A 14039-nucleotide genomic window follows, 5' to 3' on the forward strand; every position below is an offset into this window, starting at 1 on the left:
CGGAGCCACCACAAGCTCCTAATTACCCTGCTGTGAGATGATCAAATGGGCTTCATGGAGGCGCAGCTGCCTCGTGGCTGTTTGCAGCCCCAGGATGGGTCTTGCCTGGGGAGGAGCAGGAGATTCCTCTCTTCAGGCTGTGAGAGACCTGAATCTCATTGGGCGCTGTGAGAGCGTGGCAGAGACCAGTGCAACTGGAAAGGGCAGGGCTGTGTTTGTGCTCTCGCCATGGCTGATCCCATCCAGCTCTGTCACGTACCTGCCTGCTCCTGTCCTGCAGGACACCAGACAGGGAAGAGCCCTGCTGAAACTGTCTAAACCAAGCCCTACACTGTTGCATTGTTGCTGCCCTCAGTCATTGCAGCATCTGTGTTCTGGGTTGATTGTTCATGCTGAGCATTGCAGCTTGGCTCCTGCTGCTGGAAGGAATTCAGTTTTGAGTGTGACCTTGATGTCTTTACTAGCACGTGAACCATGTCAAGCTGTCCTGGAGCTACCCTAAAGTGTTGGTCATTGGGGTTGAGACTCAGATTGGCTGCAGTTCAGTGCAGGGATGAGTGGCACCAGGCTGGTGGGGAGGTTCTGCTCCGGGAAAGCACCAAACAGCACAAGGGAGTAGAAGCATTGGTTGTATTCACAGGGCTGCCCAGTCTGTGAGCTCGATGGATTGGAGGGAAGGAATAAACCAGCAAATCCTGGATTTTAAGGCTTCTTTTGTTGGCCTCACTCTTTCCCAGCAGTTGTTTGTTCTAACACAGCAACAATAGCAAAATCCTTCGGAGCTGAGTGGCAGCTGAAGGCATGGCAAGCACAGCAACTGCTTCTCTGCTTCGGTATCAGCAGCATCTTGAACTTGAACCAGGTCATTATTGCTGCTCATAGAAATAAAAGGCAACTGCATTTCAAGGTCACTGTCAAAGACTGTCCCTGGAGCTGCCTGGTTGCCTCAGCAGCTCTAAGAGCAGCGGAGCTGTTCGGAGTTCAGGGTATTCTTGTCCTGACCCAACAGCAGCCAAACGCCAGAAGAGAGGAGAAAAGCGAGCCCTGTGTGAACACATTTGGGTTTCCTCCGGCCGAGGCATGACTGAGTTCTCAATGCAGCCCTGCTGAGCTAGAGCCTATTTTAAACTGCGGAGCAGCGATGCTGCCTGTTGCCTGGAAACCTCCTCCCAGCCTCGGGCTCTCGCAGCCTAATCATAGCCACCGGCAGCCTTGATTTATTTCCCATCCAGAATGTCATCGCGGGCTCTCTGCTTTGGGGGTTTGTTTGCTTGGTTTTGTTTGTTATTTACAGTGAAAAGACACAAAAGTGGCACTGTCAAACTCGGTGGCTTTCTGTGGGAACAGCTTGGCTGTCCCAGCGCCACGGTGCTGGGAACCGGCATGCTGAGCTCCCAATGTGGTGGCTTGGAGAGGGGAGAGGAGGACAAGTGGGGGCTGAGGAAGCCCCCCCAGGCCTGCAGTGCCTACTCCTAAAAGGAAAAGCAAACGTGAACAACGCTGAGCCCCCGTGTGTCCTAACTCCCCATCCCCATGCAGCTGCATCATCCTGTGCTGGATCCGTGGTCCAGCATTGGGCTGCCTGGATCAGCACAGGCTCATCCTGCCCTTGGGTTCCATCCCTGCAGAGGTGTCAGTCTGAGCTTTAACAGCTCCATGTGGTGACAGATGAATGGGAGAAAAGCTCAACTTTGAGGTCTCCCTGTCCTCAGGGCCCCTTTTAATTCACCTCAACTCTTGGCTACCATAAAACCTTACTTGATGCCACCTCTCCCTTGGGAAAACTTTAAATGATTGTGATTTCCTCTTAGCACGATCGATCCTGATGGGATGCAGCAGAATTGATTGTAGGAACCCAGTTGGGATTCGGTTGTGTTTGTGTCCAGGGAGCCCCCTGGGAGAGCGCAGGGCTGGAATCAGCTGGAAGCTGGTAACAAATGCTAACCAGGGAGGTTTGTGCATGGGGCCTCGGAGCTGCCTCAGCTGCTCACATGTTGTCCTTGTGATTTAAGTGGTTTATTTTACAGAGCTGGCAATATTTGCTCTCCCAGCAGCAGAACTGAGGCAGGCTTTGACTGGAGATGCAGATGAACAGTGGTTTGTGTTCCATTGAGCTTCTTGCTGGTGACTGAATCATGCTCTGAAATCCTGTATCTGTGCTTCCCCATGGAAGGATGAGAGTGCTTGAGAGGCTGCACCCCATAGGTGTTGCTTTGTTTTGCAGAGAGGTGGCAATATCTGTTGAAATCCAAACTCCTCTATTCTTAACCACTAGAAGCAGAAATTGCCCTTCTGTGAGGTCCTCTCTTCTGCACTTTGCAGCTGACCTGGTCTGCTTTGCTCTATAACCCAGGGCACAGACCTGTTATTGTCTCCTCGGATGTTTATTGTCCTGGTTTCCAAGCAAAGCTTCCTACAGGTGATCCGCTTCCTCTGGGGGAGGGAGGAGACAGAAGGAAGAATCAAGTGCATGGGGGGAGACAGGAAGAGGAACAGCAGAGGAAAGGTGGAAAGCTGCGGTCACAGATGGCAAAGCAAGAGGGTTCCTTGTCCTGCCTGTGCGAGCAGCACCTCTGAATGCCCAAGTGAACAACCCCACACTGCTCATGGCAATAGCAAAGGGAAATGATCAAGCACTTGGGGGGGTGCAGTCTGTGGAGCTGAGCTCAGTGCTGTAGGTTTAACAAAACACAAGTCAAACGGAGGGGAAGAAATGAGTGCTCAGACATGGGCTGGTGGGGTTTCCTTTGCTAATCTCTCCCAGCTGCACGCAGTTGGAGCTCATGCCCTTGTGTTTTCTTTTCTCTGTAGGCTGTTAGCTCAGCTCTCCCAGCTCCCTGCTAAGATCAGTATTTCCCTTCTCTCCTCTTTGTTGGTGGCTGTCGGGGTTGGTGCTGTGCCAAAACACAAGCTTGTGCAGGCAGCACTAGGGTTTGTGCACAGGGGGGTGGGTGCTTCTTGGCCTTGGTGGTCCCTCTCCCCGGTCTGATTTCCCGTCCCGGTGCACTTGGCTAACCCGGCTTCTTCTCCCTCCCAGAATGAAGAGAAGAGGAACCTTTCCCTGGGGGGCCATGTCGGCTTCGACAGTCTGCCGGATCAGCTGGTCAGCAAGTCCGTCACACAGGGCTTCAGCTTCAACATCCTCTGCGTGGGTAAGCGCTGGCCTCTGCACACAGACACGGGCTGGGACCAGGGTTCATTCCTCGTGATGTGCCACAGCCTCGGCGCTGACTTCGAGCAAAGCCAAGATGCCCAAGTCCTTACAAATGGGGTTTAACTGCAGTGGACTTTAGCTTTCTGGAGCTTGGTGCTTCTGAGCTGGGACTTTCACACGTGGCTGTTGGAGATCCATTGCCTAAAATCAGGGAAAACGGGGAAAAGCTTAAACACATCAACTTTGTGCTTTGGGGAGGAAGTGGGGGAGGAAACGGGTGTGGGGCCATCCAGGTCTGCATTGAGCTGAGCTGCTGGTGCAGAAGCTGCAGGGTGGCAGGGAGGTCCAGTGGCTGAGCCTTGAAACCAGAAGAGTCCCATCATCAGCGAGGTGTTGCTCATCTCCTCTGCTGCAGCAGCTCTGCAATAGGAAGGATTAAGAGAAATGGCAAGTGCAGTGTTTGCATACTGGGGTGGCTGGCACGAGGCTTGTTCCTGGCTGATGCTTTCCCGGGTGAGTCAAAGGGCTGGAAGCGTGATACCCCCCGTGCTAGGAAAGGGAGAGGGAGTGTTCCTGCTTTTATTGATTGTAAAGGATTTGTCTGGAAGCTTGAGAGCATTTGTGAGAAGAAATAACCTCATTATGTGCTTGGTTTTTAACTCTGGTATTGACGTGAGCAGGCGATGCTGCTGGAGCACTAGGAACCAATTCTTTCCAGAGATGAGATGAGCATTAGTTTTACTTTGGCTGGTTCTTGCATATGAATCTGCAGTATTGTAACCTGCTAGAACAGCAGAAATTCATCCAGAGACTGCAGCTCCCTGCCTGGCCCTCAATCTGCCCAGAGAGAATATGGCTCTGGAGAATGTGGCTTATGCCAGTAGTGAGCTCTGACTCCTTTCAGCTCAATCTGCAGCACCAGGCTGCTTTATTGCCCTGCACAACTCTTGGCCACAGCGGGTAGGATGCAGCGCATGCCTCTGCCCTGTTCTGAGCACCATGAGGTGTTTATTCTGCACTGGAGAGCAGAATCCAGTGCTTGGAGAAGCGAAAAGCCCCAACCCCTTGGCAGCAGGCACAGCACCTCCCTCGAGCAGACCCTTGCTCACCCTCCTGCTCTGCCATGTGCACCTCGGGGCTCCTCGCAGGTTCAGGGAGCAGTGGCCATCTATGCTGAAGGTGCAGCACAGGAAACTGCCTGGGAATGAGCAAGGGGGAGGTTATTGCCTTGGATTTTGCCTCTTTTCACTCCCTTGGCCAACAGGGCTGCGTGTAGTGAATGAGGAGTTTAAATGGAGCCCCTTGTAGGCCAATCTGGAAGAGATCAGTCTAGTTTAGTTACCAGGAGCAGTGCTTCAAAGCCTTTCTGCATCACAGATGACTTTGAGTCAAATATCCTGGGATAGAGCTTGGTTTGTGATGCATCCCAGGTGTCCTTCAGTGGCTGTTGGAACAGGGGGGCTGCGGGGCAAACTTGTCCTGATCGTGCCCTTACTGGTTCTCCAAGGAGCATTTTCTCCAAAGGAACAGTGTTTTGCTGTGCTGTGTGATGCTCGCTGGGGAGATGAGGGCAGAGTGCTCTGTGTTAGCTTTGCGTTAAGCATGGGAGACCTTCAAGAATGCAGTTACCGGTGTGAGAATTATATGTCCATGCGCAGCAATTTGTAGTCACCTCTCACAGTGTAATTTACTCTGCTCTGTAATTAACGTCCTTTGAAGTACCTGTGACAGGCTCACGCTGCAGGGAGCTGATGGTTTCTCCTTCCCAGGTGAGACCGGCATTGGGAAATCCACACTAATGAACACCCTCTTCAACACCACCTTCGAGACAGAGGAGGCCAGTCACTATGAGAGTGTGGTCCGCCTGCGGCCACGCACCTACGACCTGCAGGAGAGCAACGTGCACCTGAAGCTGACGATCGTGGATGCCGTCGGCTTCGGGGACCAGATAAATAAGGATGAAAGGCAGGTTCCGTGCCATCTGCTTGGCTTTCCTGGGCTTGCCTCTGGTGCTTAGACACAAAGTGCCTGCAGCCCTACGTGTCCATGTTGCTGGTAATGGGGTAGCTCCTGCAGTGGCTTTGGTTCTGGGCACTGAGTGTGGAGTGAATTGGGTGAGGAGCCAAAAAGGGAGGTCATGGGAGGTCTGTCCAGCAGAGAACAGTGTCCTCCAGGAGTGTGAGCAGTTAACAAGCTGCCCTCAGTGCAGGGTTGGGAATGATCTGTTCCGACAGTGACCAGTGTCACTGGACCTGTCTAATTTAATTACACAGACATCTTGTTCAAGCCCGAGGTGAAGGCATTCTGGGACTCCAAGGTCTCTGCTTGGCCACGCTGCATTGCTGCAGCCAGATGGCTCAGCCCTGAGACCTGGGCAGAGTTAGATCTGGGGAGGGAGTTGTCCTTCTGTGCTCCAGTGTCCTTATTTTCCAGTGCAGCCTCAGGAGGCTCCGGTAACCTTTGGATTACAGGGTCTATGTGTAAATACCACTCTCCTCCTGTTGTGAGGCTACATCCTTTGAGTCTCGTGCTTGCTTTTACAGTGGTGGAACCCCTGAAGCCTTTGCAGTGCCTGTGCCCCAGGCCTGGCTTGCTAATGGTCTGGTTTTAGTTACAGGCCGATAGTTGAGTACATTGATACGCAGTTTGAAAATTACTTACAAGAGGAGCTGAAGATCCGGCGCTCCCTCTTCAACTACCACGACACCAGGATCCACGTCTGCCTCTACTTCATCACCCCCACCGGACACTCCCTCAAGTCCCTGGACCTGGTCACGATGAAGAAGCTCGATAGCAAGGTGAGCAGTTGAACACTATGGTCCATCTTCCTGGAAGTGTTCATTGCTTCTGTGTCAGTGCTGGACCCCTTCCTGCCTGATAGCTGGGGCATTTATAGGACTCTGATCAAACTTCATCTGTCCTGGTGGTTGCTGAGATCTTGTGCTTGTTTTCTCACCGCCTTGTCTGAAGAATATCAGCTGTAAAACCTCTTTCCCAGCCATCTGGAGTGTCCCTCACTATAAGAATTTTACCCAGGTTAGCTCATATTTACCAGAGTCATCAGCTGCAACTTCATTACCTGCTCTTTATGCCTGTGCAGGTAAGGATGTGTTCTGAGTGCCAGGTGGTCCTCACAGGAGATCACAGTATCTCCTGAAGATGTCAGCATGGTGAGAGGTCCTCAAGGTCATAGAATCTGAAAAGTGGGTCATGAGGGGGTCTGCCTTGGGGCTGTTTCTCTGTGCACAGGCTATTCTGCATAAGGCGGCAGTGGGTTACTTAACCAGCTACCACTGATGCTCCTGCAGCTCAGAGGAGGTTTCTGACACACTTCTGCCTTCCAGGGAGCTGCAGGAGGCTTCAGAGGTCACAAGTGGCAGCAGCACCTCCTCTTCGCAAGCATTTCCTATCTTTCAGAACAGTGCTTTAGCAGCAAGGGGGACAGATGCTGATGAGCCCACAGAGGGGACAGGCAAGATGCTGGGACCCTGCAGTAACAGGGGGGCCCTGGGTAGAGTCCCCCTTGCAGGGTCCCTGCTGTTTGCCCTCCCACCCAGGCCTGCTTTCCCTTGGCCCCGCTGCAGAGCAGGCACTGCCCTCCCATTGCAGTGGCTGTTGTAACCCTGGTAGCTGTTACACTGACTTCATCAGGCATCCAGAAACTTTCCCTCAATAAACTCTTGTCTCCTGGTGTGCTGCCAGCATTACACATCCCCAGAAATATGCTTGGAGGAAAGCTTTTGCACAATTCCCGTTGGTGCTGGTGGTCCCACAAAGCTCTTCCCTTCCTCTCCTTCTGCATTCCCTACTTTTCACATCTCCCTGTGGCTGCTTTTCATGTGGTCCTTGGGTAGTACCAAAATAAATCCTTTGTACTTGTGCAGAGATGAGGACTTTGTGCGCACGCAGGCTTTTTATATTTCTAAACTTCCACTTAAATTGTCCTCCCTGGAGTCCTTTTATCCCTTTGCTCTCATTTCCCTTCTTACCACAGTGTGAGAACATCTTGGGTTTGGTGGTGTGCTGGCTTTGCACAAGGAGGCACATGGACATGAATAAGCGACCCGAGACCATTGACTTTTCCTGGGTGTCAGGGATTTATGTTGCATTTCTGCATCCGTGTCATCCCAGGCCATCAAGGTGCTTCCCAGGCACTCCAGGATTTGTGCATGACAGCGCTGAGCCCCCTTCCCAGTGCACCTGAATGGTTGTGCATGGGGCAGAGTGCAGCGGGTGTCAGCAAGCCCCAGGCAGCTTTCTGTCCTCTCCACACTGGTAACAGCGAGTGGTGACAGCACTCAGTGATGTGCTCTGCCTCGTGTCTGCAGCCCTGGCAGCACACCTGAACCTGCCTTGGGAAGCTGTGCGTGGCTGGTGGAGAATGGAGCCCATGGGGACAAAAGGTGCATCAGAGGCAGGGCTTTGTGGTGTGCTCTGCTGACTCAGCTTCTGGGACTAGTTTAACAAGGGTTTTGAGGCTCGGTTCCACCTTCGCTCCAGCACGCCATGGCACAGCACCAGGTGCTGGGCAGGCTTCTGAATCTGGGGGATGATTTCAATAACAAATCTTGCCTTTAGTGTAAAGTTTACAAAGTCCCTTCTGAGTAAAGCTGGTTTGTAAACAGAACCTTCCATTGTGCTGCAATACATCATCTGTTGGCTGAGCTCATGGCCAGCTGCTCTCAGGGTATTCAGTTACAGCCAGAGGGCTAGAAGCATCTTCAGAAGTGGTTCTGGGTCGATGGAATGGCTGCTGGGTGGGAAGCACGTAGGACCTGGCAGGGGTTGGCTTTCCATTGGGTTTAACCTAGGGAAAGGAGATAGGTGAAGTTGCCCCTGTATCAGATGAGGAGGTGATGTATCGATGTGAAACAGCCCTGCCCTGGGAAGTGGTGCCCAGCTGAGTACTGCTGTGGACATCCCAGGGCTCCCTGTTGTTGTCCTGGATGGTTTCCAGTGCTGTTTAGGAGCTGTAGATAATTGCCAGCCCTTCGTGACTTGAGAAGGAGATGGGTTTTATGGGTGTGCATTTGAGTTCACTGTCTTGTCTGAAGCACAGATTTCCTTGGGTCATAATCCCAGGCCAAGGGGAATGGCTTTAACCTGCCAAAGGGGAGACTGAGATGAGCTCTTAGGCAGAAGCTCTTCCCTGTGAGGGTGCTGAGGCGCTGGCACAGGATGCCCAGAGAAGCTGTGGCTGCCCTGCTCTTAGCAGGTCAGTGAGGCACCCAGCTGTGGTCATGGCCCTTTTTACATTGGTAATGGGGACAGTGACCTGCTGAGGAGCAATAGACCTCGTTCTGTGTGAGTTTGTGGTCCTTGGTAAAGGGGCCAGGTCAGTGGCTGAGAAAGAGAAGGAATTTATCCCCTTGGATTTATTTGCAATGAGCAAATTAAGATGATTTTCTTTTGGAGCAAGTGAATGCTCTTGTTTTTAGTGGGTAGTAAACCAGAGGGAAAGGGGAGGAATACGAGGTATGGAAAGACCACTGAGCCACAAAGAGAACTTGAGCTGGGAAAGCAAGGTTATTTGTATGAATGGCACCCACTGGAGCCCAAATAGCTGCTCTGAGTTCGTGCTCTGTAGGACAAGAAGCCTTGGCTGTTGGGAACTGTGAAATGGCAAACCAGTCTTTCCCCTCGCTTGCCTCAGTTCTTGCGTGTTGCTGCGATGAATTTGGCTGCTGTTCAGACAGAGGAGTTGTGGTGTTTGTTTAAGCAGTGGTTTGCAGTGTGGCACTTGGCTTCTCTGGGCATCACAGCATCATCTAATAGAGGCTTCTGTGACAGATCCTGCCCTGCTGCAGCTCTCTCAAGCATGAGGCCACACAGTGAACCACATCCCTCCTGAAGCATGGGGGATGTGGCCCTTGTTTGCTCTTGACCTTGATGGGTACCAGGCACGGTGAGGACCTCCCCATGCTGAAGCCTGTGGGTGGGTTTGAACCCTGGGTTGATGAAGCTCTATGGGGTGTTGTGCAGGGTGAGTGCGATGTGAAACCAAACTGAGCAACAGCAGCAGGACCCCCAACCTCCTGTGTGCTGCACCCTTCACCTCTTCCAGGAGGTCTGTGTCATCCACACAGCACACCCGAGTTGTGATCCACATGGAGAAGCTCAGGGAGTCCTTGGAAAGGTTCTGTAGCTGCTGTAAAAGCATCTGAGGAGCCTCTGCTCCTCCTGCTGAGGCATGGGAAGGGCTCCACCAGCTCACTGCAGCGTTGTCATCCTTGTACTTGTCTTCGAAACCAGCTTGTCAGCACTGCCAGAAGCGATAGGTGATAACTGGAGATGTGACAGTTACGCTGCCTCTGCCTCCCTCGAAGCGTGTAACAACAAAATGCATAGGCACGAGCAGAGGCTTTGATCTGCTCCTTGTGTATTTATTACAGGATGTTTGTCTTTGCTTTATCTGGAATCTTGTAGCCAAATCAGGCTTGGAAAACTCTTCCCTCTAGTGTTCGGCTGGGTTCGTGCTGCAGCGCATGCAAAGCACAGCACCTCTGCGGCTGTGTGAAAGGCAAAGCAGCCACCCGGGTAGGACCTGGCTCACCCATGGGGACCACGGAGCTGCTCACCCCAATGATGCTCACCTGGCTTGTTTCCCCTTCCTTCCTCCTGCTGCAGGTGAACATCATCCCCATCATTGCCAAAGCAGACACCATCTCCAAGAGCGAGCTGCACAAGTTCAAGATCAAGGTGATGAGCGAGCTGGTCAGCAATGGGGTGCAGATCTACCAGTTCCCCACAGATGATGAAGCGGTCGCTGAGATCAACTCGGTGATGAATGTGAGTACTGGTTCCAGTCACACTGATGGCACCAAAAGCTGTGACAGAATGAACTGCTGCACAAAGCAGCGTTTAAAAGACAAGTTTCACCATGGTTGTCCAGGCACTGAATCTGTTTGAGAGTTGAGCTGAGGATGCAAGAGGTGCCCAGGGCTGTTGTGTGCGGAGTTAATCACAGCACAGCTTTGATTGAATCTGTGGGCTCTCTGGAGAAACTGCTCCAAAATTTGTTTTATTGACTGTTTGAAGAATGCTTCCATTAAAATTCATTCTCTCTGCCTTTGAGGCTGCCCCTCACATGAGGAGGGGGAAAGTGGGAATGAAACTCTTACAGTTAAGATGTATGTTATCCCCCACTTAAGGCCGAGCACAGAAACCCCAGTTTAAACTAAAGAAGAAAAGTGATTCGCCTCTATTTTGTCATTTGGGGATTCAAAGATCAACTTCAGAACAAGTGCAAAACACCTCAAGGTTTCCCATCTCCCAGTCTATTGCAGTCTGAACAGCTGAGATGCCTCCATGTTGATTTTTTAACTAAAAAGCAGTTTTTCCATCAGAATTAGCATCTTCCTGCCTGGCTGTTTCTGATTAAGTGCTTTGTCTTTTATCCCTGCCCCCCTTTTTAAATTTCCTTTAAATCTCAATAGCCAAGTGATTTCTGGGTCAAGTAGATGGGTGTTTTCACCAGAATAGCTCCGGTTTTGCTGAATTCATAAGAAATTGGAGGCTACAACAATCTTTCTAAAGGGATTGCAAGCTGTGTGTGCTGGGGATTGAAAAGGGAGTCGGGGCTGCTTGGTCTGTGCTCCAGTGAAAATATTCTTGGCCACTTCTCTACCAATTCCACACTTGTGGATCCCTTTGTTCCTAAACATGAAGGGTTTTGTCAGCCTCATCCAACTGAAGCGCCGGCTCCACGGCTCCTGTGGTGCTGAGGACAGTGCCCTGTTCCCTCGCTGTGCTCCTTGCTTTGCAGGCTTGGGGAGCAGCAAGCACATGTTGTATCCTGCTCACGTCCCTTCCAGTGCCCACACACAAACTGCTCTGCCAAGGCCTGTTTACGGATGTCTCTGCTTGTGCTTTCTGCAAGGCAGGGAGTGCCCCGCTCTTGGCGTGGGGACAGAGCTGTGAGAACAACCTGACAAATGGATACAGGGACATCAGTGATGATCATGGTGTTCCTACAATATTTCCCCATCCAGTCCAGCCAGCAGTGCCAATAAGCTGTGCTGCAGCCTTATGCTGCTCTCTGTTGCAGTATCCCAGTTCATAGTAGAGGCTGCTCTGAGTATTGGAGGTTAGATTCAGAGGAAGGATTTCTTGGAGCAGATCTGGGTGAGGGGGATCCAGTGGTCAGGCTCATCTTTGGGCTCGTGCACTCAGTCTCTCCTTGGCTCTGTTTCAGGCTCATCTGCCCTTTGCTGTGGTCGGCAGCACAGAGGAGGTGAAGGTTGGGAACAAGCTGGTGAGAGCTCGGCAGTATCCATGGGGAGTGGTACAAGGTAAGGTGCTGCCTGCCCTTGTGTGTGCAGGGCACCCTCTCCATCCAGCTCTGCCCTCCTGCCAGCACATGTGTGTGAAGGTGCCCTGTGCTGAGCACTGCACAAACGTCCTATGCAGCCTTCTGTGGGTTGGCCAATCTTCCCTTTGAATTCCCGTTCCATTCCTACCAGCAGGCAGTAACGGTTGATGGGAATCCCTGCATCCAAGGGGCTGTGTTGTGCTCTGTGTGGGGCAACAGCTGGAAGTCCTTGGGAGGGGAGTGCCTGCAGTCAATCTGCGTTTGTGCTCTGCTGTGTGTGCAGTTTGCTGAGTCCTCCCTTTGCCTCCATCAGTTGAGAATGAAAGTCACTGCGACTTCGTGAAGCTGCGGGAGATGCTGATCCGCGTCAACATGGAGGATCTCCGGGAGCAGACTCACACCCGTCACTATGAGCTCTACAGGAGGTGCAAACTGGAGGAGATGGGCTTCAAGGACACAGATCCTGACAGCCAGCCCTTCAGGTGAGTGCCCTTCATGTTGATAGCATCCGTACCGAGCAGTAGTTTGCTACTGACACTCCAAACAGGAAGGTTTGTAGGTAATATCCTCAATGCTGGGCTGGCGGGAGCTAGCACTGGGGTTGAACTTTGCAGCTGACTTGAGCATTCCCTACCCTGTTTGTCTTCAGGCAATGCAGGCAGGCGTGCATTTCCCCATCCCTAACTCACCAGTGTCCAGAGAGTCTGGATTTTGTTTGCTTTCTTCCTCAGCCTCCAAGAAACGTATGAGACCAAAAGGAAAGAGTTCTTGGGAGAGCTCCAGAGGAAAGAGGAAGAAATGAGACAAATGTTTGTTAACAAAGTCAAGGAGACAGAGGCAGAGCTGAAGGAGAAGGAGAGAGAGGTGGGTGTGCCAAAAACTCGGGAGAGGAGCCCAAAATGCAGCCAGCATAGGATGTGGGACTGGGCAACGTGAATCCTGGAGAGCACGTGCAGCTCTGGAGCAGAGCAGCCAAAACACAAACGCACACACACACACATTCCCCCACTTGGAGAAGGGGACACGGGGTAATGTGTTCAGAACAGCATCCCTGGTTGAAGTGCCTCAGAAACAACAGCTCTCCCCGTGCTGTGCTGCGTGTAGGAGACTCGGATGCTGTTTGGTGAGTGAAGGGCAGTGCAGGATGGTTTGGTGAGCATCTGTGTCGGATGGCTCCCTGGGCAGCGGAGTAAAGGGGGGAGCTGGAATCCCCAGGTCAGTGTTGTGAGGCCACAGACAGCCATCAGGACGGGGGAGGAGATAAATGGACCATCTACAAAAGTAGTGAGGAATAAAGAGCCCACAGGATCCACAGAGCAGGGATCCTCAGTGCACATACCAGGCCCCGCGCTCTCTCCTGGTTTGATGCATGTGATATATTCAGCTCACAGCAGACCCGAATTCATTGTGTCTTCACTGCTTTTGGTGAAGGTCAGCTCTGCTGGGGGCTGGCACGGTGCAGGGGCACTGCTGGATCCCGCCATCCAGCCTGTCTCTGTGGGGTGGTGGGGGTTCGTGTGGGGTGAAGCAGGGCAGGGGATCACAGCCCCGTGGCTGTGCTGGGTGCGATGCTCAGAGGGTTTGTCTCCCCTCAGCTGCACGAGAAGTTTGAGCACTTAAAGAGGATACACCAGGAGGAGAAATGGAAGGTGGAGGAGAAGAGGAAGGAGTTGGAGGAGGAGATGAATGCCTTCAACCTGCGGAGAGTAGCGGTGGAAACCTTGCAGTCCCAATCCTTGCAGGCTACCTCACAGCAGCCGCTGAAGAAGGACAAAGACAGGAAAAAGTAAGTGACTGAGCTTGAGTCTTTCTCCTCTGCTGCTGGGAAGGTCAGCATCTGCTGGGATGCTTTAATGTTGGTCAATGCTTTACGCAGCAAGTGGAAAAGAGGATTTTGGAATCCTAATTCCTGCTCTTCTGACTCTGCTTCAAGAGACAGGGTCATGGGGAAGTGGTGACTGCAGGGGAGAGGGATTTGCACTTTGGGGCCATTCTCTAAAGGCTGAGAGTCCTGGAGGGTTTGCCCTCGCTGCTGTGGCAGTCATCTCCTCTGCTCCAGGGGACCAGCACAAGCTGCATCTTCTCCCCAGCGTGGGGTGATCCTGGCACTGTTGTAACATCTCTCAGATGTGGTTCCTGTCATCTGTAGGCTTGGGGCCCTCTGCAGTTGTTTTTAGAGGCAGAGTTGTAAAGATGGAAACAGCAGCTTAGAGAGAAAATGCATTGGGAATTCATGAGGGCTCCACGTGAACCAGGGCTCCAGGTCACAGCTCTGCTCCCGGGAAAGATCTTTTCCCCTACAGGCAGCATTCTTATCTCAGCTTGCTGCAAGTTAATGCACATTGGTGAAGCCAGCAGGAGTGTGGAGGAGGGCATGTAAATAATGCTCCTTCAGGCACCTGAAGGTGTAAAGATAGAGCAGGAATGGGTAAACAGGTTTAAAGAGAAAAGGGGTGTGTGTGATCCCGCTTCCATTGAAGCCAGTCTTCAAGGAGCAAAATGAGAAGCACCATCACACAAGCTGGGAATTCTGTTATTCCAGCATCTTTTGTTACTTCCTCTTGCGTGAAGGAG

The 14039-nt window shown here is 52.1% G+C and overlaps 1 protein-coding gene across 3 annotated transcripts in view; it reads left to right on the forward strand.

Annotated features, from left to right (window-relative positions):
• SEPTIN8 (septin 8) overlaps positions 1-14039 on the forward strand; it is a 30480-nt gene that overhangs the window by 12124 nt on the left and 4317 nt on the right. The window contains exons 2-9 of one of the 3 annotated variants that reach the window (XM_013128578.3): positions 3038-3152; positions 4924-5119; positions 5766-5952; positions 9782-9943; positions 11349-11445; positions 11779-11947; positions 12197-12329; positions 13061-13251. In XM_013128578.3, the coding sequence (XP_012984032.3) occupies positions 3038-3152; positions 4924-5119; positions 5766-5952; positions 9782-9943; positions 11349-11445; positions 11779-11947; positions 12197-12329; positions 13061-13251 (1250 nt within the window). Of the gene's footprint in view, positions 1-3037; positions 3153-4923; positions 5120-5765; positions 5953-9781; positions 9944-11348; positions 11446-11778; positions 11948-12196; positions 12330-13060; positions 13256-14039 lie in introns of those variants that run through there. The other 2 variants (XM_034067202.1, XM_034067201.1) reach the window with 2 other exon arrangements.

The sequence above is a fragment of the Melopsittacus undulatus genome, chromosome 10 (assembly GCF_012275295.1).
Source record: "Melopsittacus undulatus isolate bMelUnd1 chromosome 10, bMelUnd1.mat.Z, whole genome shotgun sequence".
NCBI classification, from domain to species: domain Eukaryota; kingdom Metazoa; phylum Chordata; class Aves; order Psittaciformes; family Psittaculidae; genus Melopsittacus; species Melopsittacus undulatus.